This window comes from Lichenostomus cassidix, unplaced genomic scaffold (genome assembly GCF_008360975.1).
Source record: "Lichenostomus cassidix isolate B80296 unplaced genomic scaffold, HeHo_3.0 HiC_scaffold_40, whole genome shotgun sequence".
Taxonomy (NCBI): Eukaryota; Metazoa; Chordata; class Aves; order Passeriformes; family Meliphagidae; genus Lichenostomus; species Lichenostomus cassidix.
In genome coordinates this window covers 246,060-269,293 of record NW_028147459.1, presented here as the reverse complement: position 1 = coordinate 269,293, position 23,234 = coordinate 246,060, and the positions used below count along the sequence as shown (strand labels likewise).

The 23,234-nt window shown below is 55.3% G+C and overlaps 3 protein-coding genes across 5 annotated transcripts; 2 read left to right on the top strand and 1 right to left on the bottom strand.

Moving 5' to 3' along the window:
• Positions 1-748: 748 nt before the first annotated feature.
• On the top strand, positions 749-4,873 carry LOC146422353 (solute carrier family 22 member 6-B-like). Of its 2 annotated transcripts, XM_085046440.1 has the most exons (10): positions 749-1,230; positions 1,714-1,817; positions 2,098-2,252; positions 2,413-2,581; positions 2,937-3,060; positions 3,228-3,343; positions 3,467-3,681; positions 3,896-4,004; positions 4,103-4,306; positions 4,570-4,873. In XM_085046440.1, the coding sequence occupies exons 1-10, from the start codon at positions 865-867 to the stop codon at positions 4,652-4,654; spliced, it is 1,647 nt and encodes a 548-aa protein (XP_084902566.1). In that variant the 5' UTR covers positions 749-864; the 3' UTR covers positions 4,655-4,873. The 2 variants fall into 2 exon arrangements, with proteins under 2 accessions (XP_084902566.1, XP_084902567.1); XM_085046441.1 differs by lacking the exon at positions 4,570-4,873 and having other exon boundaries at positions 4,107-4,300.
• Positions 4,874-8,209: 3,336 nt separating this feature from the next.
• On the top strand, positions 8,210-14,551 carry LOC146422352 (solute carrier family 22 member 6-like). The gene is made up of 10 exons (XM_085046438.1): positions 8,210-8,602; positions 8,732-8,835; positions 9,190-9,344; positions 9,534-9,702; positions 10,059-10,182; positions 10,630-10,739; positions 10,965-11,179; positions 11,520-11,628; positions 11,942-12,145; positions 12,483-14,551. Exons 1-10 carry the CDS (start codon positions 8,210-8,212, stop codon positions 12,550-12,552), a joined length of 1,653 nt encoding a protein of 550 aa, XP_084902564.1. The 3' UTR covers positions 12,553-14,551.
• DPF2 (double PHD fingers 2) lies at positions 13,118-22,945 on the bottom strand. 2 transcript variants are annotated; one of them, XM_085046493.1, is made up of 12 exons: positions 22,700-22,945; positions 21,392-21,552; positions 21,045-21,152; positions 20,528-20,691; positions 19,829-19,921; positions 19,404-19,482; positions 18,566-18,607; positions 16,805-16,942; positions 16,431-16,559; positions 16,096-16,208; positions 15,699-15,780; positions 13,118-15,444 (listed from the first exon to the last, which is right to left on the bottom strand). In XM_085046493.1, the coding sequence occupies exons 1-12, from the start codon at positions 22,729-22,731 to the stop codon at positions 15,368-15,370; spliced, it is 1,218 nt and encodes a 405-aa protein (XP_084902619.1). In that variant the 5' UTR covers positions 22,732-22,945; the 3' UTR covers positions 13,118-15,367. The 2 variants fall into 2 exon arrangements, with proteins under 2 accessions (XP_084902619.1, XP_084902620.1); XM_085046494.1 differs by lacking the exon at positions 18,566-18,607 and having other exon boundaries at positions 22,700-22,939.
• Between the last annotated feature and the right edge of the window lie 289 nt (positions 22,946-23,234).

The following is a 23,234-nucleotide window of genomic DNA, read 5'->3' as shown; positions in this document are numbered from 1 at the left end:
CAAACCTCATCCCCAAGGCCACCTCCAAGGGGACGATGCCCCAGAACTGTGTCCCCAAAGTCCCCTCAGATGAGGTGGCCCCTGAGAACACCATGTTGGATGTCACCTCCAACCAAACCACTCCAAACCACCTCCCGTCCCAGCAGAGGTGTCCCCAAATCCCGGGAAGGTGGGGAAACTCCCGGATCCCACCCCACCCCCTCCTGCTGCCCCTTCCCCGATTTCCGTCCCCCCAGGCCACCCTGGCCCTTGCTCCCACTGCCCACGTGTCCCTTGGCCCATCACCCTCCCGTCAAAAATTAACCCTGGTGGGGAATGTGCTGACCCGGGCAGGGCCACCTCCGTCAGCAGCTTTGCTCGCCTTTTGACCACCAAAATCGCTAAAATTTAACCCAAAGGCGCCGCCAGCATTGGTCCAGGCCAGGAGACCTCCCTTGTCCATGATGCCCACCCTGATGCCCACCCAGCCTCCTGGATGGCTGCTCTCCTAAACCTGCCTTTTCCCCTCAAAAAAACAAGGCTGAAATATAATAATTATGAAAAAAATTCAGCATTCCTTGTCTTCCTGCCCCAAATTGCTCTGGTTTTGCCCCACTTGAGGGACTTTTGCCCCAAAAACACCTTTTTTTTTACCTCTGGACACCTTTGCGCTGCACTTTTGCCTGTTTCTGCTGGAAACCACCAGAAAAACCCCCTGGAGATGTCAACCATTAACCCAAACCGCCACACTGGGTTATATAGGCGACACCCCGGGCACTGGCAGAGGGAGGAACCGCGCGGGCAGAGCGGCGATTTTGGGGTGAAACGCCGTGATCTGGGGCTCTGCATGGCTGCGGGGCGCCGCCGGGCCCTGGTGGTGGCAGCATGGCCTTCGCCAGCCTGCTGGAGCACGTGGGGGGCATGGGACGCTTCCAGGTGCTGTCGGTGCTGCTGCTGTCGCTGCCCGTGCTGATGATGGCCAGCCACAACCTCCTGCAGAACTTCACCGCGGCCAGCAGTGACCACCACTGCCGCCCACGGCCCGAGGCCAACGCCAGCGGGCTGGACGCCGAGGCGCTGCGGAGGGTCTGGGTGCCCCGTGGCGAGCGCTGCCGGCGCTTCGTGACCCCGCAGTGGTGGCTTTTGGAGGCCAACGTGTCATTGTCCAACGGCTCCTGGCCGGAGACAGAGCCGTGCGGAGATGGTTGGAGCTATGACCGCAGCGTCTTCACCAGCACCATCATCACCGAGGTGGGGTGGCACTGGGGGGCTCTGGGGGGCTCTGGGGGAGCTGGCAGGTGTGTCACCCCATCCCAAGGGTGTGTCACCCCATCCCATGGGTGTATCACCCCATCCCGTGGGTGTGTCACCCCATCCCGTGGGTCTGTCCCACCAATGAAGGGTCTGCTGCCAACGCAAGGTTGACCTCTCCCAGCTGGAGCATCTTCCCCACTCAACCTTTGGTGGAGACACTCAATGCCAGGAACGCCCAGGAGGGGACAGGGAGGGATGGTGGAGTTGGTGGCCATCCACAGGGGTGTCCCAAGGGGTCACAGGACCCTTGGATGGACCTTCCAACCACGGCGATGCCAGGAAGGGTGGCAGAGCATTTGGTGCTGTCTTCCCATTGGCCATTCCGTGACCCCACTGGCCACCAGGGGCGGTTTTGGGGTTTGGGAGGCCACAGGGGACCCCCTGACCCCATGTCCCTGTCCCACCCCTGTCCCTCGGCAGTGGGACCTGGTGTGCAGCTCCCGGGGGCTCAAGCAGCTGGCGCAGTCGGTCTACATGGCTGGGGTCCTGGTGGGCGGCATCGTCTTCGGGGGGCTCTCAGACAGGTGAGGGCACACCTGCAGGGGTGGGGGTCACTGGGAGCCACCTCACCCACTCTTCCTCCTCCTCTCCCTCCTCATCCTCTTTCTCCTCATCCTCTTTTCTTCCTCACCTTCCTCCATCTTCCTCTCTTTCTTCACCTTCCTCACCTCTCTTCCTCCTCCTCACCTCCTCTTCCTTCTCCTGCCCCTTCTTCATCCTTCTTGTCTCCTCCTCCTCCTCCTCTCCATTTTCTTCTTCCCTTCTCTTCCTCCTCTCCTCCTCACGGCTGTTCCTCCCGCCCAGGTTCGGTCGCCGCTCGGTGCTCACCTGGTGCTACCTGCAGATGGCTGCCATGGGCACCTGCTCGTCCTTCTCGCCCACCTTCACCATCTACTGTCTGTTCCGCTTCCTGACCGGCATGGCCTTCTCGGGCATCGTCCTCAACAGCGTCTCACTCTGTACGTGAGATGGACAGCTGGACACTGCCTGGGTGGGCTCTGTGACCCCTGCTCACCATCCCGGTGGTCTCCATGTCCCCCAGTCACCATCCCGGTGGTGTCCCCCTCCCCTGGGGTCCCCTGGGCACTCCGGGTGGTCCCCACCAGCCGTGTCCCGCAGCTCTGGAGTGGATGCCGACGCAGGTGAGGGCGCTGGTGGGAACCTTCATGGGCTACTGCTACACCGTCGGGCAGTTCCTCCTGGCCGGAGTCGCCTTCGCCGTCCCCGACTGGCGACAGCTGCAGCTTGTCGTGTCCTTGCCCTTCTTCGGCTTCTTCCTCTACTCCTGGTGAGGAGGAGGGATGGATGGACGGACGGACGGACAATGGATGGATAGAGGGATGGATGGATGGATGGATGGATGGACAATGGATGGATGGAGGGATGGATGGACAGATGGATGGATGGACAATGGATGGATGGATGGATGGATGGACAATGGATGGATGGATGAATGGATGGATGGATGGATGGATGGACGGACGATGGATGAATGGAGGGATGGATGGATGGATGGGTGGATGGACAATGGATGGATGGAGGGATGGATGGACAGATGGATGGATGGACAATGGATGGATGGATGGATGGATGGAGATGTCACAATGCCAATCCTCATGCTCCTGCCCCATCCCCTCCCGCAGGTGGCTGAAGGAGTCAGCGCGGTGGCTCGTCATGGCGGGAAGGTCCCACCAGGCCCTGCGGGAGCTCCAGAAGGTGGCCAGGATCAACGGGAAGAAGGAGGAAGGGGACAAGCTGGACATAGAAGTAAAGGACTCTGTTCCCTTCCATCCACCTACGAATCCACCATCTCCGTCCCACCATCCACCCATGACCCTCCTCCCCCTGTCCCACCCACCCTGCCCAGACCTTCCTGGGGACAAGAAGGACCCCAGCACCCCACCCCCATCCCAGAGCCCCCCATGTCCCTCCAGACCCTGAAGTCCCACATGGAGAAGGAGATGATGTCCTCGAGAACCCGTCACACCGTGGTTGACCTGGTCAGGACGCCCGTCTTGCGCCGTATCTCCTTCTGCCTCTGCTTCGTGTGGTACGGCCAGCTGTGAAGGACACCAGTGGGTGGTTGTCCATCCCCCCTGAGTCCTTAGACCCCCCCAGACACCCCATACCTCCTACAGGTGACATTTTCACCCCTGTCCCCCCTCGGGTCCAGGTTCTCCACCAGCTTTGCCTACTACGGCTTGGCCATGGACCTGCAGAACTTTGACTTTGACATCTACGTGATCCAGCTGATCTTCGGCGCTGTGGACATCCCAGCCAAGCTGGTGTCCATCCTCACCATCACCTACGTGGGGCGCCGCTTCACCCAGGCCCTCACCCTCATCCTGGCCGGCTTGGCCATCCTGGCCAACACCTTGGTGCCACGAGGTGAGGCCAGGGGTGGTGGCAGTGGTGTCCCCTCATCTCCCACCTCCCTGGGAGGGCCAGATGAGCTCAACGCATTGATGTGACCTCCAGGTTGGGTCATTTTAGCCTTTTATGGGAGATTTGCCCCAAATCCTGGCATTTGGGGTCTTCTCTTGTCAAGTCAACCCAAGCAGGGACACCGAGGTCACTCCCAGGTGTCCCATTGTCCCCACAGACCTCCGGACACTCCGGACAGCCCTGGCCGTCTTTGGCAAGGGTTGCTTGGCTGCGTCCTTCAACTGCGTCTTCCTCTACACGGGGGAGCTCTACCCCACGGTGATCCGGTAAGGAGGGGACAGGGATGGGACAGGGATGGGACAGGGGGTCCCTCAGGAGTCCTCAGGTGCCCTCAGGTGTCCTCAGGACCTCTGGTGTCCCACAGGCAGACTGGCATGGGCTTGGCCAACACCATGTCGCGGCTGGGCAGCATCATGGCGCCGCTGGTGAAGATGGCCGGAGAGCTCTTCCCAGCACTGCCCTTCCTCATCTACGGCGCGGCGCCCGTGGTGTCAGGGCTGGTGGCACTGTTCCTGCCCGAGACACGGAACTTGGCGCTGCCCGAGACCGTGGACGAGGTGGAGGGAAGGTGGGGCTGGGGAGAGGAGAGGGGAGGGGATGGGAGGGGATGGAGGGGAAGGGGAGATGGATGAGGTGGATGAGATGGATGAGATGGATGAGGTGGATGAGATGGATGAGATGGATGGAGGGATGGATGGACAACGGATGGATGGACAGAAGGTTGGACAGACAGACAGAGGGATTAACAGACGGTCAGGGAGGGAGTAGGAACAGCACCATGCAAACTTCCCCATGCCCCTCAGACCCCTTGTGTCCCTCTGTCCCCGCCAGGACATCATCCCAGAAGGACGAAGCCCAGCAGCTCCAGGTGCCACTCCAGCCCACCCATCCCAGCAACTCCACAGGGCCCCATTAGTGCCACCCCACCGAGGGACCCCAAACCCGCAGTGTCCCTGCTGGATGAAGAGCAGGATTTGGGGACAGGAGGAGCACCAACCCCCCAGGAGAGCAAAGGGACAGCAGTGACCATGAGAGGACCCAGGTGGCCCTCAGGGCAGGGTGGGGGGACAGCAGGACCCCCGGAATCGCCGCCTCGAGGACAATTCGTCCAGAATAAAAACCAAGAACAGCAGAATTCGTGTGAAAGGCGCCGGTGGGGGTGGGGTGGGGGTGGGGGTTGTTTTCCCACGGCCGCAGGGGGTCCACAGCCGGACCAGGCCCGCCCCGAAGGAAAACACGGCAGCCAGCAGGACACTGCGGCCGGCCCTGCGGCCCCTGCGCCGGCCCCTGCCCCTCGGCCGGGGATGGACAGTCACAGCAGAGAGGGGGAGGGTTGGGGGTCCTGAGGATTTGGGGTCCCAAGGACCCAGGGATCCCCAGATCCCAAAAATCCCCTTGCCGGTGCCCCCGGGGATCCCAAGGACAAATCCCCACATCCACTTCCCACACATCCCAAAAACCCAGGATCCCAAGGACTCAGGTGTTGGGATGTCCAAGGGATCCCGAGGACCCACAGATCCCATTTCCAGATATCCCAAAGACCCAGGGATTCCCAGGGCTCTGGTGCCTGGATGGCCAGGGATCCAGAATCCCAGGGATCCTGAGGATCCCAACATTCTGAGGGATGCCACAGACCCAGACACCCCAAGGACCCACAGACCCCACAGATCCACATGTCTGGACACTCAGACCATGCCATTCCATTCTCTCCTCTGGCCTGCCCAGTGACCATCCAAGTGGCTCTGGACACAGCCCACGCCGTTCCCTGGCCTGCCCAGTGACCATCCAAGTGGCTCTGGACACAGCCCGTGCCATTCCCTGGCCTGCCCAGTGACCATCCAAGTGGCTCTGGACACTCAGCCCACGCCGTTCCCTGGCCTGCCCAGTGACCATCCAAGTGTCTCTGGACACTCAGCCCACGCCGTTCCCTGGCCTGCCCAGTGACCATCCAAGTGTCTCTGGACACAGCCCGTGCCGTTCCCTGGCCTGCCCAGTGACCATCCAAGTGTCTCTGGACACAGCCCGTGCCGTTCCCTGGCCTGCCCAGTGACCATCCAGGCGTCCAGCTCCCCCCGGTCACCCCCAGCCCCCCACTCCCCACGCTCCACTGCCCACGCCGCCCTCCTGCCCGAGGTCCAAGGAGCTCCCGGGGCTTCGCTTCAGAGCCCCCAGGACTTTGCCTCATCAGTGATCTACCCCGAGGGGCAGAGTGGGGCTGGGGGTCTGGGGTCCCCGTGGCCTGGGGCTGGGGGCTGCCAGGGCGAGGGGGAGGATGGGGAGGTGGGCTGGGATGGGTGGGGGAGCCGCTGGGGGTCCTGGGGGGCCTGGCGTGGTCAGCGCCGGCGTTTCCGGCCGGGAACATCTCCACCGACCCATGGCAAAATCCAGAGTCAAACGTTAACCGGACCGTGGTGCCCTTAAATAGCAGGGGGCTGGCCAGGGGCAGGGGTGGGCAGTGGTAGCGGCCGGAGAGGAGTGCGGACAGTGGGAACTGTGCTGGGAGAGGCCGGGAGGGACCGGGAACCACGGACAGGTGAGTGATCAATAACGAGAACCACGGACAGGTGGGTGATCAATAATGGGATGGACAGACAGGTGAGTGATCAATAATGGGAACCATGGACATGTGAGTGATCAATAATGGGATGGACAGACAGGTGAGTGATCGATAATGGGATCAATGGACAGGTCAGTGATCAATAATGGGATGGACAGACAGGTGAGTGATCAATAATGGGATCAAGGGACAGGTCAGTGATCAATAACGGGATTGATGGGTTCGGCATGGAGAGCCCAGTGAGGTCAGAGAGATCACAGCTCAGTAGATCAATCAATAGAGAGAAGGGCTGATCAATAGAGAGATTATGGGTCGAGAGATTGATCAATGGAGAGATTAAAATAAATCAATCAATATATGAAGTGATTAAGGGTCAATAAATCAATCAGACCAATTAAGGTCAATAAAGGAACCAATGCAAAATTAAATGTTGATAAATCAATCAATACGAAGATTACAGATCAAGAGACTGATCAATAGAGAGGTTAGGACCAATACATTGATCAATAGATTATAAATCAATAACTGGATCAATAGACTGATCGCTGGAGAAGGAGATTGTTATTTGATTGGTGGATCATCATTCAATAGATTTATCAACAAAAAAGAGATTGATTAATTAATTGATTGATTGATTACTAGATTGGAGATCAATTTATTGGTTATGGAGATATATTACCTGACAGATGGATCAATAGAGATCCCTCTAGAATAAAGATCAATTGAGCCACCAATAGATTAATAGATCAATCTATAGATCAATAACAGAAACATATGGATCAATAAGCCAATGCAGAAAGAGATTATGGACTAATTGATGATCAACACATTATAGATAAGAGAGGTCTGGTGATCAATAATTTATCGACAGAGAAAGAACTTGGTGGATTGATCGACCGGGAGACCAATAGATTGATTAATAGATTGATGATCAGCAGCTAATCAATTTATTGATAGGGTGAGGATCAATAAGTGGGCAGAGACAGGCGTGGGCAGCAGAGAAATCCATTGATCCATTGATTGATCGATCGATTGGCTGAGGGGTGAAGGAGGGGCTGGGGGGGCGGGGCTGAGGGAGGGCTGGACAGAGGGACGGCCGGAGAGGCCGGAGAGGCCGGACAGTCTGAGAGTCCCAGCAGAGCAGCCGGAGAGCAGGAGGAGAGCAGGTGGGGATTGACTGATTGATTGATTGATTGATCTCCGGGGATCGGAGGGATTGATGGGACAGGGGGAGAGAGGATTGATTGATTGATTGATTGATTGACTGACTGATTGATTGATTAACTGGGGGGAGCAAGAAATAATCAGTGACTGATCAATAGAGTGAGAGTGACAGGGTGATAGGTGGATTGATCAACAGAAAATAGATCAATATATAGATCAATATATTGATAGTTCAGAGAGACTGACAGATTGATAAATTGATCTGTCAATAGACATCTCCCTGGATCAATAGAGATCAATAGATTGATAGACTGGTAGGCAGATTGATCAATCAGACTGTAATAAATCAAATCCACAGATTGATAGATCAATTGATTGAGGAATGGGTCAATCCACTGGTGTATTGATCTATTTGATAGACGAATAAATTGATTGATTGATTGATTGAACAATCAATCAGTGATCAATAGAGAGTCCTTGATGCCTTTTTTAACCTGTCCTGTGGCTGATCCAGGTCTCCACCAGCATTGTCCATCCAACCTTGGTCATTCCTTGTCCATCCCTCAAGCCATCCTTCCGTCCATCCCTCCCAGCTCTGTCCATCCTTGAGTCCATCCCTTGTCCACCTTTGTCCATCCCTCTGTCCACCCCTCACCCTTTGCTCCCCACCTGCCCACAGCTGCCCGAGGCCGTGTCCAGCTCCGGCCTCACTCCAGCCGTGTCCAGCTCCGGCCGTGTCCAGCTCCGGCCATGTCCTTCGTGGAGCTGCTGGCCCGCCTGGGCGGCATGGGTCGCTTCCAGGTGACCTATGTGGCCGCACTGGCCATCCCGCTGCTGATGCTGGCCAGCCACAACCTCCTGCAGAACTTCACGGCCGGAGTCCCCGAGCACCACTGCCGGCCGCGGCCGCTGGACAATGTCACTGTGGCCACCGCTGTCCCTCTGGCCGTGTCCATCCCGTCCGATGGCCACCGCAGGCCACAGCGCTGCCGCCGCTTCGTGGAGCCCCAGTGGCACCTTCTGGACATCAACAGCTCGGACACTGCGCTGGCCAACGGCACGGTCATCGAGGCGGCCACTGAGCCATGCCACGACGGCTGGACATACCTGGAGGGGATCTTCACCGACACCATTGTCACCGAGGTGAGGGAGACCCCAGACCCCACCAGAGCAGGGGTCCTGGTGACCCCCTGGTGACCACAGCTGACCCTCCCTGGTGACCCTTGCTGACCCCATGCTGACCCCATGCTGACCCCGTGTCCCCCGCGGCAGTGGGACCTGGTGTGTGACTCCAAGCGGCTGCGGCAGGTGGCTCAGTCCATCTACATGGCCGGAATCCTGCTGGGCTCAGGGCTACTCGGGGTGCTGTCCGACAGGTCAGTGAGGGACTGGGGGGACTGGGAGGGACTGGGAGGAGGAGAGGGGTGGAGTGTCCTCTGCTCCCTCTGGCACTCGCTGTCCCCAGTATGGATTGTCCCTCCTGTCCCCACATCACTCCCAGTGTCCCCAGCACCCTGTGTCCCCCATCCCAGTGCCCTGTCCCAGTATCTCCAGAATCCAATATTCCCTCATCCCATTGCCCCCAGTGTCCCCAGCTCCCATCCCAGTGTCCCCAGTGCTCCCAGTTCCCCTTATCCCCCATCCCAGTGCTCCCAGTGCTCCCAGTTCCCCTTATCCCCCATCCCAGTGCCCCCAGTGTCCCCAGTGCTCCCAGTTCCGTGTCCCCGCAGGTTCGGCCGCCGGGCGCTGCTCACCTGGTGTTACCTGCAGCTGGGAGCCACCGGGGTTGGCACGGCCGCTGCCCCCTCGCTGACCATCTACTGCGTGTGCCGCTTCCTCACCGGGCTGGCCATGGCCGGAGTGACCCTCAACTCCGCGTCCCTCTGTGAGCCACGGGGCGGGATGGGACCCCCAGGGAGGGGTGGGAGCCCCAGGGTGGGGTGGGAACCCCAGGGAGGGCCCCACACATCCACCCCCAAACCCAATCACCCATGGGAGGATCTCAACCCCACCCCACTGACCACACTGACCCCACTGCCCCCGGACACGCCCCTGACCCCCGGCGGTCCGGCAGGCATGGAGTGGATCCCGACGGGCGCCAGGGCCGTGGTTGGCACCATCAATGGCTACTGCTACACGCTGGGGCAGTTTGTCCTGGCGGCCGCAGCCTTCGCCCTGCCGAACTGGCGGCAACTGCAGCTCGTGGTGTCTCTGCCCTTCTTCGTCTTCTTCTTCTACTCCTGGTGAGGAGCCCACCCACCCCAGAGCCCCCCAGAGCCCCCCAGAGCCCCCCAGAGCCCCCAGAGCCCCCCAGAGCCCCCAGAGCCCCCCAGAGCCCCCCAGAGCCCCCCAGAGCCCCCAGAGCCCCCCAGAGCCCCCCAGAGCCCACCCCACCTGGGCTCGGGTGTTTAAAAGGGTGGGAGAGATTCCTCTGAATGCTGTGGCTGCCACTGACCTTCCCCGACCCTCTGTCCAGGGTCCTTTGGGTGATGCTGGGGGGTTCAGGACCCCCTGACCCCTCACTCCGGGACCCTCTGGGGTTGGTGGGCGATGCTGGGGGGTTTCAGGACCCCCCGACCCAGCCGCGCCCCCTCCCCAGGCTGTACGTGGAGTCGGCGCGCTGGCAGGTGACCTCGGGCCGCCCCGACCTGGCGCTACGGGGACTCCGCAAGGTCGCCAGGATCAACGGCAGGAAGGAGGAGGGCGACAAGCTCAGCGAGGAGGTGGGGGGGCCTGGGGACTCCCCGCGGACCCCTCGGGATCCCAAAATCCCCTTGGTTTGCCCCTAAATCCCCCGCAGCTCGCCGGCGGCTTCCCCTGCATCCCCGACCCGCCCCGACCTTGGGAGATCCCCCAAATCCTGCCCTGTTCTCCCATCAATCCCACATTCCTTCCCCCTCGGCTCTTCCTGGATCCCCCACAGATCCCCTCGGATACCCCCAGACCCTTCTGATCCCCCCAGACCCCTCTGATCCCCGCCAGACCCATCGGATCTTTCCTCGATCCATCTGATCTCCCCAAACTCCCTCGATTCCCTTCACAGACCCCCCCAACCGCCCCAGTCCCCCCAGATCCTCCTTCCCAGACCCCTCCAATGCCCCAGACCCCTCTGACCCCCAAAAGACCCCCCAAATCCCCCTCCCCAGCGCTCCGCCCCGCTGTCCCCGCAGGCGCTCCGGGCCATGGTTCGCCGCGAGCCGCCGCTGCCGGGAGGAGCTGTGGCTGCGCTCGTTCGCACGCGCGGCATGAGGACAGTGTCCTGCGGGGTGTCCTTCGTCTGGTGCGTCCCTTTTGGGGGGAAAACCCACTTTTTTGGGGGAAAAACACCGGTTTTGGGGAAAAAAGCACATTTCAGGGAAAAAAACCATCGATTTTTGGGCGAAATACATCCTTTTTTGGGGCAAAATCCCAACCTTTTGAGGGAATAAACCTTTTGGGGCAACCCCTTCCCTTTTAGGGGTGCCGAGCCCCCGTTTTGGGGCTGATTTGTGGGATTTTGGCACAGGTTCTCCACTAGCTTCGCCTACTACGGGTTGGCCATGGACCTGCAGGGCTTTGGCTTCAATGTCTACCTGAGCCAGCTGGTGTTCGGCGCTGTGGACATCCCGGCCAAGCTGCTGTCCGTGGTGGTCATCTCCTGCCTCGGCCGCCGCCTGGCCCAGGGAGGATCCCTGGCGCTCGCCGGACTTTGCATCCTGGCCAACATCTTCGTGCCCAGCGGTGAGACCTGGAGGGGAGGGAGGGATTGGGGATGGAGGACAATGGGGTGGATGTCAATGGGATGGAGGACAATGGGGTGGAGGACGGAGGTCAGTGGGCTGCAGGGATGCTGAAGGACCATCAGTGGGATGAAGGGTCAGTGGGCTGCAGGGATGCTGAAGGACCATCAGTGGGATGAAGGGTCAGTGGTGAGACGAAGGACCATTGGAGAAGTGAAGGGCCATAAAGGGGTGGAAGGTCACCAGGGGCACACAGGGTCACCGCGGGGTGAAGGACAAAGGTGGGTGGCACTGAGGGCACCAAGGGCCCCAGACCAGCTGACCTGTCCTGCGCTCCCCAGAGCTGCCGGCGCTGCGCATGGCCCTCGCCGTGGTGGGGAAAGGTTCCCTGGCTGCCTCCTTCAACTGCGCCTACATCTTCACCGGGGAGCTCTTCCCCACCGTCATCAGGTGGGTGTGGTCAGCGAGCCCCACCCCCCAGCCGGTCACCATCTGGTCACTCTCCAGTCACCGTCCAGTCGCTGTCCATGTGCCAACCCAACCACCAAGTGGTTAACCCAACCCTCCATCAACCCAACCATTGTTATCAACTCATTGAATCATCAACCCAACCATCCATTGACTCATCCATTGACCAACTCATCTGTCCATCCATCGTCCATCCATTGTCCATCCATCCATTGTCCATCTGTCCATCCATCCATAAATCCATCCATCCATCCATCCATTGTCCATCCCTGTCCACCCCTCCCTGTCCCTGCAGGCAGACTGGGATGGGTCTGGGTGGCACCATGGCTCGCGTGGGCAGCATGGTTGCCCCCCTGGTCCGCCTGGCGGCCGAAGTGACCCCAGTGCTGCCGCTGGTCATCTACGGCGCTGCGCCCATCGTCTCGGCCATCGCCACCTGCTTCCTGCCCGAGACACGCAATGTCCCCCTGCCCGAGACCGTCAAGGACGTCGAGAGGAGGTGAGGTCACCAGGGACAACCAGGGACCACCAGGGACCACCAGGGACATCCAGGGACCCCAAACCCTGCCCTGGGGGGGAACAGCCCTGTTTTGGGTGGGATTGGTCCTTGGAGGAACCCACAGGAGCTTTGGGGTTGGAAAGGGATGAAGGTTTTGGGATCGGGAAAGGTTGAAGTTTTTGGATTGGGTTGGAGGTTTTGGGAAGGGCTGAACACTTTGGGGACAAAACAGAAGGTTTCGGGGTCAGGAACGGTTGAAATTTTTGGGAAGGATTACAAATTTCGGGAAGAGCTGAGAGTTTTGGGGAGCAACTGGAAGGTTTTGGGGTCTCTGCAGGGCTGGACACCTCGAGGACGACGACGTCGCTGTTCCCCTGAGCAGCCCCAAGAGCAAGGATGGCGCCTGAGGGGATTTGGGATCCTTGGGGGGATTTGGGATCCTCAGGGGGATTTGGGATCCTCAGGGGGATTTGGGATCCTTGGGGGATTTGGGATCCCCTGTGGTTATTTATTAAATCCCAATAAAATCTCGTGGGAATTTCGGGTTCTGGTTCCGGTTCCAGAAGGATCCAGGGGTCTCCCCCATCCCCCCCCAGCTCGTTAACGAGGATTAATTAGAATTCCCGGAGCTCCTTGACCTTTGCCCCAATTCAGGCGATTTGGCTGCAAAATAAATCTGGGAATTGGATTAATTCTCATTTAAAAAAAACCCCAAATGGGGCTGATTTCACCCCAAAAAAAAGGGTGGCAAAACCTCAGGAGCAGCCCTCGGCAAAGACACATCCCAATCCCAAAACTGGGAATTTTTGCCCCAAATCCAGGCATCCACCATCCCAAAATCCTGGATTTTCACCCCAAATTCCCATTTTAACCACCAAATCACCTATTTTCCCTCCAAATCCCCAATTTTTACCCCAAATATCCTATACTTGCCCCCAAAATTCCCGTTTTCCCCCCAAAACTCCTCCTCACTCTGTTTTTAACTGTTTTTATTACCAAAAAATGAGCAGTTTTGGTGTCGTTTTGCGTTTTCCCGGATAAGACACAACCGTGAAGCTTCACCGAGGGGAATTTGGGGAAAATCCCCCCTGGTTTGGGACATTTCCGTGTCCCCAACCCCGGCAGGGCACGAAAATGGGGGAAAAAGCCCATTTTGAACCAAAACGCCGTCGATTCCCCCCAAAATCGCGCTCGGGATGGGGAGGAGAGAAACCCCCGGGATGAGGCCTCAGATCCGAAATTTTGGGGGAATTTCAGGGATTTGGGTCAATTTGGAGCACTTTGGGGGAATTTATCTGTAATTTTTGGGGTTATCTTGGTCAATTTGGGGTCATTTCAGTGATTTCTTTTGGGTTATTTCAGTCATTTTTTGGTTACATTTAAGAATATTTTTGATTTTGAAAATAATTTTGGAGGATGCTTTAATAGTTTTGGGGTTATTTGGTCATTTTGGGGCTGTTTTGGTATTTTTGGGGTTATTTTAGGGCTATTTGAGTTTTTGGAGTTTATTTTGGGGCTACTTTAATGATTTCAGGGCTGTTTTGGTCATTTTTGGAATTATTTGAGTATTTTTTGATTATTTCAGTCACTTTGGGGTTATTTGTGTAATTAGAGGAGATTTTTGGTCATTTTGGGAGCTATTTGGTCAATTTTGGGGCTATTCAGACATTTCTTCAGGCAATTTAGGGCTACTTTGGTCATTCTGGGGACAACTTCAGTCATTTCTTGTCTTCATTATTCCCCTCATTTTTTGGGCTTAATTTGGGTCATTTTGGGGCTATTTAGGTCATTTTTGCGACTATTTTTGGGTGGCTATTTTACTATTTTTTAAAATTATTTAACTCATTTTGGGAGCTATTTCAGGTTTTTTTTTGCACTAATTTAGATCTTTTGGGAGCAATTTTGGTATTTTTTGCATTCAGTGATTTTGGGGCTACGTGGGACATTTTTGGGGTGATTTTGCCCATTTTTGGGGTGATTTTGCCCAATTTCGGGTCCATCCCGGGGTTCCTCTCGGGGGGTTTGGGGTGCAGGGGGGGAGGGGCAGGCGGAGGTAGAGCTTTAAAGTTCATTTATTTTGTTTTTTTTTGTTTTTTTAGAAAAACAGGCACATTCAGTCCTCGGGACCCGGGGGGGGGGTTGGGATTTGGGGAATTTTGGGGATTTTTTGGGAATTTTGGGGTCCCCGCAGCCTCTCCCCCTCCCCTCCCCCCCGGCGGCGTTTTGGGGCAAAAAGAGGCTTTTTTCCCCCAAAATCCAACCTCGACCCCTCCCCCACCCCAAACCCAACCCTGCCTCGTGGGAAAACCCCAAATTCGGGAGGTTTTGCCCCATTTTGGGGTGGGGGAGGGGTAAGGCCTCGTGGGGTGGGGGAGATAAAAATGGGGAAAAGGAATAAAAATCAAAGCGGGAAAAACGTTCTCTCCAGAAAATGGAAAAATGGAACGAAAAGCCCCAAAATCACCCCAGAATTCCCAAAAAACAAAGGTGGAAAAGGGTGGGGAAAGGGTGAGATTTGGGGTGAAATCCTGGGAATTGGGGGGGAAAAGGGAAAAAAATTCACCCCAAAAATCACCTGGGAAAAAGGAATTCTCACCCCCAGGGCTGAAATCCTGGAATCAACGGATTTCACCCCAAAATGGAGGGAGGGAAAAAAAAGGGAAAAAACGAGGGAAAATAGGGAAAAAGAAAAAAAAAAGAGATGAAATGGAGATTTAAAAAAACCAAACCAGGATGGATAAAGGAGATAATAAAAATAAAGGGAAAAGGAAGGAAAAAACAAAAAAAAAAAAAAAAGGGAGAAAAAGAATAAAATGTGGAAATAAAAAAGGTAAAGAGGAAAAAAAAATTAAGAAAAAAGAGCAAAAATGAGAGAGGGAATAAGAAAAAAACCAGGAAAAAGATCACAAGGAAAGGGGAAAAAAAAGGAAGGAAAACAAAACAGAAGCGAAAAAGAGGATAATGAAAGAAAAAGAAAATAGATGGAAAAAGCGAAAATAAAAGAGAATTAAAAAAGAAGAAAATTAATGAAAAAAAGAAAAAAACGGGGAAAAGGGATGTAAAAGGAAAAGGATGCAAAAAAAGGAAAATAAAGGAAATAAAAGGAAAAAAAAAAAGGGGAAATGAGGGAAAATGACCCAAAAAAAAGGGGAAAAAGGCAAAGGCCCCGAAGGCGAGGGGTGAGGATGAGGAGGGAAGGGATGAGGATGAGGAGGAGGAAGATCAGGAGCTGTTCTGGTTCTGGTAGATCGACGCTTTCTCCTTGAGCAGATCCAGGCAGAGGTGGCAACTCCAGCTCCCTGCAGAAATCAGCTAATTAGCTAATTAATTAACGCATGGGGATTAATGAGGGGAGGGGAAGGGAATGAAGAGGAGGAAGAGGAAAAGGAGAAGGAAGGAAGGGAGGGAGGGAGGGAGGGAGGGAGGGAGGAAGGGATGGAGGGAGGGAGGGAGGGAGGGAGGGAGGGAGGGAGGGAGATCTGGGAGGTTTTGGGTGGAATTTGGGTGGAATTCGGGGGGTTTGGGGCCAGGAGGGCAGGCTGGCTGCACTCACCCTCGGGGGGCTCCGACATGGGGGGCGTCAGGCAGTACATGTGGTAGCCACGATCGCAGTCATCGCAGAACAGCAGCTGGTCCTGGCAGGAACCCCCAGTGACCACAACATCCCCAACATCCCCAAAAATCCCCAAATTCCCATCCCAACAGTCACAAAAATCCCACGAATCCCAAGCGTTCCAATCCCAAAATTCCCATCCCAAAAGTCCCAAAACTCTCACAAATTCCGATTGTTCCAATCCATATTCTCAAAATTCCCACAAATCCCCACAATTCTGCTCCCAAAATTCCCACAAATCCCGATCGTATTTTTGCAGCATTCCCAGGTTATTCCTGCACCATTCCCAGGTATTCCTGCACCATTCCAGGTATTTTTCCACCGTTCCCACACTCACATCGTTCTCAGAAGTGCCGCAGATGTTGCAGCATTTGCACTCAATGCATTGCCAGCGGTAAGTCTTGACTGCTGCCATCATCACCGGGGTGAACTGCAGGCACGAGGGGTGACCTGGGGACAGCAGGGACATTGAGGACACCTCAGGGACAGCAGGGACATCAGGACATGGGGGACATGTCAGGGACAGGTGAGGTACATGGGGGGATCCATCAGGGACACAACCACTCTGTGACCCCAAAGCTCCTCCCCGACCCCAACCATTCCCATTCCCTCTCTCCACCCCATTTCGGCTCCTCCAGGGTCAGAAAATCCCAAATTCCCGTTGGTTCTCACCGGAGCGGCCGCAGTCGGAGCAGGACACCAACTCCTCGGGCTGCCCTGTCTTCTTGTTGATCTTGGAGTCTCCCAGGCAGAAATCGCAGTAGTTGTTGGGAAGAGCTAATCCATCAGGGCCTTTCTTGGCTGGAACAGGGAGTGGGACCCCAATCAGGGTGGGAACTCTGCCTGGGACTCCTGGAATTCCCCCTGAGACCCCAGAAATTCCCCCTGGGACCCCAAATCAGGGATGGAATTCACCCTGGGACCCTCGGATCAAGGACACTTCCCCCCAGAGCCTCTCCCGGCGCTGGGACACCCCAGGCTGGGACACCCTTCATCCCCAGAGGTTTCCCATCTTTCCCAAGGGGGAATTCCCGGATTTCCCTCACATTTCTGCTCCTCGGAGCGCTGGGACACAGGCGTGGGGGGCTGGGAATCCTCCTTGTCGTCTCCCTCCTCCTCGGCCAGGTGGGAATGAGCGTAGTGATAGCTCAGCCCGGGGCGGTTCTTGTAGCGCTTCCCACAGACTGCGGAAAACGGGAAAATCCTGATGGGGATCTGGGGGAAAAACCCCAAAAATCCCCAAAAACCCTGCTGGGGCTGCGGGGAGAGAAACCCCAAATCCTCCTGAAGCCCAGAGTCACCCCGATCCCAGCTCTGTGCTGGAATTGGGGAAAACAGCCTGGAATTGCTAAGGGTTTCCAGGTAATTCCCCAAAATTTCTGAGGCATTCCAGGTAATTCACCTGAATTCCTGAGGGATTCCAAGCAAACCCCCAGAATCCTTAAGGGATTCCAGGTAATTCCCTGAAATTCCCAAAGCATTCCAGGTGATTCCCCAGAATTCCTGAGGGATTCCAGGTCAATCCCCAGGATCGATCCAAAGGCAAAATCCCCACTGGGAATGCGTCGGGGGGAGGAAATTCCCACCCCAAAAAACCAATCCCAAGGTAAAACCCAGGGAAAGGGAAACCCGGGAATTCTGGGGATCCAAGGCAGCATCTGGCAGCAGCCAAACCCCAAAACCATCGCTCTTCCCACTTCCCACCCCAAAATTTGGGAGATTTCTCCCTCAATTCGGCAGCAAAGCTTCCCAGGGAAATCTGGGATTAGGGAATTTGCTCCAGTTCCCCATTGCTGCTTTTCCAGGGGATATTTTTTTTGGTTTTCCCTTATCCAAGGACATCCCAAAATCCCTTTCCAGCCCTGTTTTGGCGTGGAAAGGATGAGCACAGATCTGCCTCCCTCCCAGCAGGAGGAATTGGGATAAAACCCCAAAAAACAGCCGGAGGGAGAATTCCAGGGCTTGGTGGAGACATTTCCCAGTGCATTTTCCCTGTGTTTTCCCACAAACTGGGGAAAAGCTGCTTTGGGATAAAATTTCCCGAGTTTGGAGCTTTTCCAGGACAACGTGGAAGTTTCTGGATTCACTTCCACCTCTGGATCACCTCTGGACCACAGAAAAATCAGGGAAAAAGCACTTGGATCAGGGAAAATGGGGCTGAACTTCCCAAGGGAGGCCAACTGCAGCCCCCGTTGGGATTTTGGGATAAAAACCAGGGAAATTCCCCTTGGGATCTCAGGGATTTTCAGGATCAGAGCAGCACTGAGGGAAAACAACCCCAAAAGCAGCAATTCCAACGCAATTCCCACAAAATTCCCCTCCAAAGTGACCTTTTCCCCCCCAAATCCGAGGCAGGAAAATCTCCAAACTCAACTCCGGATTCCTCCTCAGGAATATCCTGGGAATATCCCGAATTCCCCACCCCATCAGCGGCTTTTTGGGACTTTTTTTTTGGGATTCGGAGGGGAAAAACAGCCCTGAGGAGCTGTAAATCAGCAGCACATCCTGAAATTCGGGAGCCAGCGGCGGATTTGGGTGGAAACTCCGTGTTTTTCCCATCGCTGGCTCGGCGGGGGAGTTAATCTCTGTTTTCCCGGCCTCATTCCCTGCTGGAAAAGGGTCAGGGGCCGGAGAAGGGCCGGAGCTGACCGCAGCTGACCTTCGCCTTCTCCCTCCCCTCCTCCCCCCACACCCAGAGGGGTTTTTTCGGGTGGGAAAACCCCAAAAATAAAAAAAAAAACCAACAAAAAAAGGGTCGGAAAAAGGAGGGAAAGCAGGAAAAACGAGCAGAGAGAGAGCGGAACTACCTCGGTCGGGAGGTTTCAAGGAATGCTTTTGTTTGTAACTGTCTGAAACACAGAAAGAGAAGTCGTGAGAGGACACAGAAACACGGAAAATCGGGAAAAAAGGGCAGGAGAAGCACAACCTGAGGGAGCCAGGGGAGAATTAGTGCTGGGAAGGGCAGGACAGGAGGAAGAAGAGAGGAAGAGGAGCTGCAGAGCTTCCCTCGCTTTCCCAGCCCGTTATCCTGCTGGATTCCTGGGTTTGGGATGGGATTTTGGGGATTTCACAGCTCCCCAGCCTGGGGGGCTGCAGGGAGGGCTGGGAGTGAATCCAGGGACAAAGATTTGACTGGAAAACCACCGGGATGGGCAGAGGGGCTGTCCTGGCCTTTGGGGCTTCTTGGGGAGCTTCAGCCTCACTTTTATCCTCATTTTATCCTATTTTTTCTCTACTTTTATCCTAATTTTACTCTATTTTTATCCTATGCTTACCCTATTTTACCCTGTTTTTACCCTATTTTTATCCTATTTTTACCCTGTTTTTTCCCTATTTTTATCCTCATTTTATCCTATTTTTCCTCTATTTTTCCTCTATTTTTATCCACATTTTACCCTATTTCTATCCTATTTTGCCCTATTTTTACCCTATTGTTTACTCTCACTTTACACTATTTTTATTCTTATTTCTCCCTATTTTTACCCTACTTTTCCCCTATTCTCCTCCCATCTTTATCCTGGTTTCCACACCTCCCTCAGCCCAGGTTGTTTCCCAGCAGGAAGGTGAGATCCTCGCCTGCCCCCCTGGATCCAGGAATGTCCTTTTTGGGTCAGAATCCCCAAATTCCGGGTTTTCCACACTCACTGTCGCAGGCATAGGGTTTGTCCCGATCCTCCAGGATCGCCGCGTCCAGCTTCTTCCGGGCTCCTCCCACACCTTTTCCCTGCAAAAATCGGGATTTAGGGAAAAATCAGAGCTGGAAGGGCATGGGAGGGACAAGGCTGGGATGGAGATTTGGGAATTATCTGGGAATGATCAGGGAATGATCAGGGAATGATCCTGGAATGATTCTGGGAATGATCCCGGAATAATTTGGGAATTATCTGGGAACGATCCAGGAATGATCCAACAGTGCCACGCAGTGGGAACAGCCTGGAATGGCTGAAGGACAACAAATCCTTCGGGAATTTGGGAAAAGCTCAGATCCACGAGGGATTTTGGTGGTTAAAAACGAGGAAATCCTGATTTTCCTCAGTCCGTTTCCCAGGAAAATCCCGGAATTTCCTCACCTTGGCTTTGCCCTTCCCTCTCCGCTTGGGTGTGTCTTCCTCATAATCCTCATCGTCCAGATCGTCCAGGAAGTCATCAGGCTCCAGGATCCGCTGGGAAAGAGCAGGAAAATCCCCGTGGATCAAGAGAAAACGGGAAAAACGGGAAAAACCCACAGCTGAATCTTCCCCAAAGCAGCAGGGAAAGGATTCTGGGGGTGGGGAGGGAGTTTGGGATGCTTTATTCCCAAAGGAAGTCATGGAAGGGCCTGGTAGGGTGGAAAAAAATCTTGGAAGAGGAGGAAAAAGGAAAAAGTAAAAGGAAAGGAGGATGGGAAAAGATTTCCATGCTAAAAAGCACTGCAGAAAAGCCTTGGAAGGGCAAAAATAGGGAATTATGTGAAAATTACCCTGAAATTCCCCTTTCCCCAAATTCTGGGATCAGACTCTCCCTCCTTTACTTAATTTTTTTTTTTAGCCTAGAAAACTCCCTTTTTCTAAAACTCTCCCAGGTCCAAAAATTCCCTAATTTTGGCTCCAAAACCTTTTCCCCACAAACTTCAGGGCCAGAATTCTCCCACCAAACCCCAAAATCCATGGCAGGAGCAGAAGAGGGGGTGGGAAAGCTGAGTTTGTGCCACGGAATTTGTGGTTCCATCCCGGAATTCCTAGTTCCCACCCCAGAATTCCCAGTTCCCACCCCAGAATTCCCAGCAGCACCTTCCTGGCGCGGCTGTTGGTGACTGGGAATTCTCCCAGGCTGTCGTCGTCCATCCTGGGGTCAGGCAGGGAACGTTTTTCCAGAGGATCTGTCCTCAGCAGAGCCTCCAGGCTGCTCCCATCCTGGGAAATCAGCCCCTCCTTCTTCAGAGTCTGCTCCGTGTCTGCGGAAAAGGGGGAAACGGGAAAAAATGGGGGAAAATGGGGGGAAAATGGGCAAAAAAAGAAAAAATTACTTTTTACATAAACAAATATATCTAATATCACAACTAACAGTAACCATTTAATAACATTATGTTATATTTACATAAATATATTTTATATTATCTACATTTTCTCCACACATACATAAACACAAAATTTATATAAACTATCATATACTATATAGTAATTGCATAACATACAAACAAGTAATAATAACAATAACAACAACAATAATAATAATAGTAATAACAATAATAACATTAAAAAATTTTTAAATTGATGGATCCCAGCTGGAATTCCCAGGTGGATTTACCGGGTTTGATGGAAGGGAAGGAGAGCCTGGGATCCTCCGGAGGGTGAGCACGGCGTTTCTTGCGCCAGCGCCGGGCTGGGTAGGAGTAGAGCTGCCCAGCTGCCAAACCTGCGGAAAACATTCCCAAAAATCCCCAAAATCCGGCTGGGGGGTGGAGAACTCATCTCCCATCCTTTCCCCACTGTTTCCCATCATTGTCCTGGTGTTTCCCCATTATTCTCCCATTGTTTCCCCACTGTTTCCCACCCTTCTCCCATCATTTCCCCATTGCTTCCCATCATTATCCCAGTGTTTCCCCCATCATTCCCCACCATTTCCCACCCCTCTCCCACCGTTCCCAGCCCTACCAGGCCCCCGGTGCCGTTTCTCCATCCAGATGTAGCAGTTGCTCTGAGCCACACCGGTCTGCGAGTCCAGGAAGGGCAGACGGACACTGCGCTCGGCGCAGAGCCGCGCGTTGTAGCTGTGGCACTGCTCCATGGCGTCCCGGTAGTACTGCTCCCCCAGCCTGGAACGAGGGGATTGGGTTGGGAATGTGGGATTGGGGTTGGGAATGTGGAGATTGCTCCATGGCGTCCTGGTAGTACTGCTCCCCCAGCCTGGAACGAGGGGATTGGGTTGGGAATACAGGGATCGGGCTGGGAACGTGGGATTGGGAATGGTGGGATTGGGCTGGGAATGGCAGGGATGGCATTGGGGATGAGGAGCCAAACAAGAATCAGCTCAGAGTTGTCAGAGATACAATGGGAGTGTCAGGGATAAAATCCTGGAGAATACCAGGGATACAACTGGAGAATACCAGGGACACAAGCAAACTCTCAGGGATAAACCAGAGAGAGACACGGAAGTGGCACAGGGATGTGTAAGGAAAATTCCCACTCCTTGGCTTCTCACGAACTCTCCCTGGGTGGGGAGGGAAGGGCAGGGATGGACAAGGATATACCGGGAAGTACAGGGTTTAGAGAGAAATACAGGGATGTGCAGAGATACAAAGGGATGTAGAGGGATATATTGGGAAGCACACAGATTTAGAGAGAAATACAGAGATCTACAGGGAAGGACAGGGATGATTCCCCCAGCTCGGCCTCCACAGGATCCTCTCCCTGGGAGGCACAGGGAAGAACAGGGGATGTTCCGGGATATTCGGGGAAATTCAGGGATATTCGGGGATATACAGTAACATTCAGGGATGTTCGGGGATATTCCAAGGATGCACAGGGATGTGCTGGGATGACTCCCCCGTCCTTGGCCTCTCCCGGACGCTTTCACGCAGAAGTTTAGGGATATATAAGGAGGCACAGGGAGTAAAGGGATGCAATACAAGGAATTTTAAGGCTTTACAAGATGACCCCCCCGCCTTGCCCTCTCCAGCTCCCCCTCACGGGCCGGACCTGGGGGACTTTCCCGGACCCTCGGAATTGCCCCATTTCCCCCTCCACCCCTAATCCCCGAGCCTCTCCCGGCGCTGAGGGACATTCCGGGGTGTCCTCAACCCCCCCCTCAGCAAAGTTCACCCCGAACAATGCGCGCGCGTCTCTCCCCCCCTCCCCGACACTTGGTCGCTCCCGGGGTGAAGGGGAGCTTCGCTTCCCGCGCCCGGCCGGGCCGCACCATTCCCGCGGCGCGGGGGGGCCCGGGGGGGGAACAGCACTCACAGCTTGACCACATTCTGAACCACCGCCGCCATCTTGGCTCCGCCGCCGGGGCGCCGCGCGGCGCGTGCGCGAGGGAGGGCGGGAGGGGCGGAGAGAGCGAGGAGGAGAGAGAGGGATGGAGGGAGAGGGAAGGGCGGGGAGAGGGAGGCGGAGGGAGAGGGAAGGGCGGGGAGAGGGAGGCGGAAGGAGGGACGCGGGAAGGGCGGAAGGGAGGTGAGGGAGGAACGCGAGAGCGTTGAGTCCTCCCAGCCGCTGGGCGGCGCCTCGCGCGTGCGCGGGGAAAAGGCGGGAAAACGGGGCGTGGGGGGGGGCGAAGGTCTGAGGGGAAAAACGGCGGGAAAAGGATTTGAGGGGAAAGATTGAGGGGAAAGGGGAAATCGGAGAGAAAGGGGCAGGTGAGAGTGCGGGGAGAAAGGGACGGGATGAGGATGAAAAGGGGAGGGACAGTAGGGGGAGATGGAAGGGGAAGAGTGAGGGGGAAAATGATGGGAGAACGAGGGACAAAACTGGGGGAGAACAAGGTGGGAGAGTGAGG

What these genes read in the sequence shown, in the direction of transcription:
- LOC146422353 (XM_085046440.1), top strand. Translation starts at nt 865, where the DNA reads ATGGCCTTCGCCAGCCTGCTGGAGCACGTGGGGGGCATGGGACGCTTC. An exon ending in TTCTGCCTCTGCTTCGTGTG is followed by an intron (nt 3,344 to 3,466) that starts GTACGGCCAGCT and finishes CCTCGGGTCCAG; the next exon opens with GTTCTCCACCAGCTTTGCCT. An exon ending in CAACACCTTGGTGCCACGAG is followed by an intron (nt 3,682 to 3,895) that starts GTGAGGCCAGGG and finishes TTGTCCCCACAG; the next exon opens with ACCTCCGGACACTCCGGACA.
- DPF2 (XM_085046493.1), bottom strand. Translation starts at nt 22,731, where the DNA reads ATGGCGGCGGTGGTTCAGAATGTGGTCAAGCT. An exon ending in GAAACGGCACCGGGGGCCTG is followed by an intron (nt 21,153 to 21,391) that starts GTAGGGCTGGGA and finishes TGTTTTCCGCAG; the next exon opens with GTTTGGCAGCTGGGCAGCTC. An exon ending in GCGCTCCGAGGAGCAGAAAT is followed by an intron (nt 16,560 to 16,804) that starts GTGAGGGAAATC and finishes TCCCTGTTCCAG; the next exon opens with CCAAGAAAGGCCCTGATGGA.
- LOC146422352 (XM_085046438.1), top strand. Translation starts at nt 8,210, where the DNA reads ATGTCCTTCGTGGAGCTGCTGGCCCGCCTGGGCGGCATGGGTCGCTTC. An exon ending in CCGACACCATTGTCACCGAG is followed by an intron (nt 8,603 to 8,731) that starts GTGAGGGAGACC and finishes CCCCCGCGGCAG; the next exon opens with TGGGACCTGGTGTGTGACTC. An exon ending in CTCGGGGTGCTGTCCGACAG is followed by an intron (nt 8,836 to 9,189) that starts GTCAGTGAGGGA and finishes GTGTCCCCGCAG; the next exon opens with GTTCGGCCGCCGGGCGCTGC.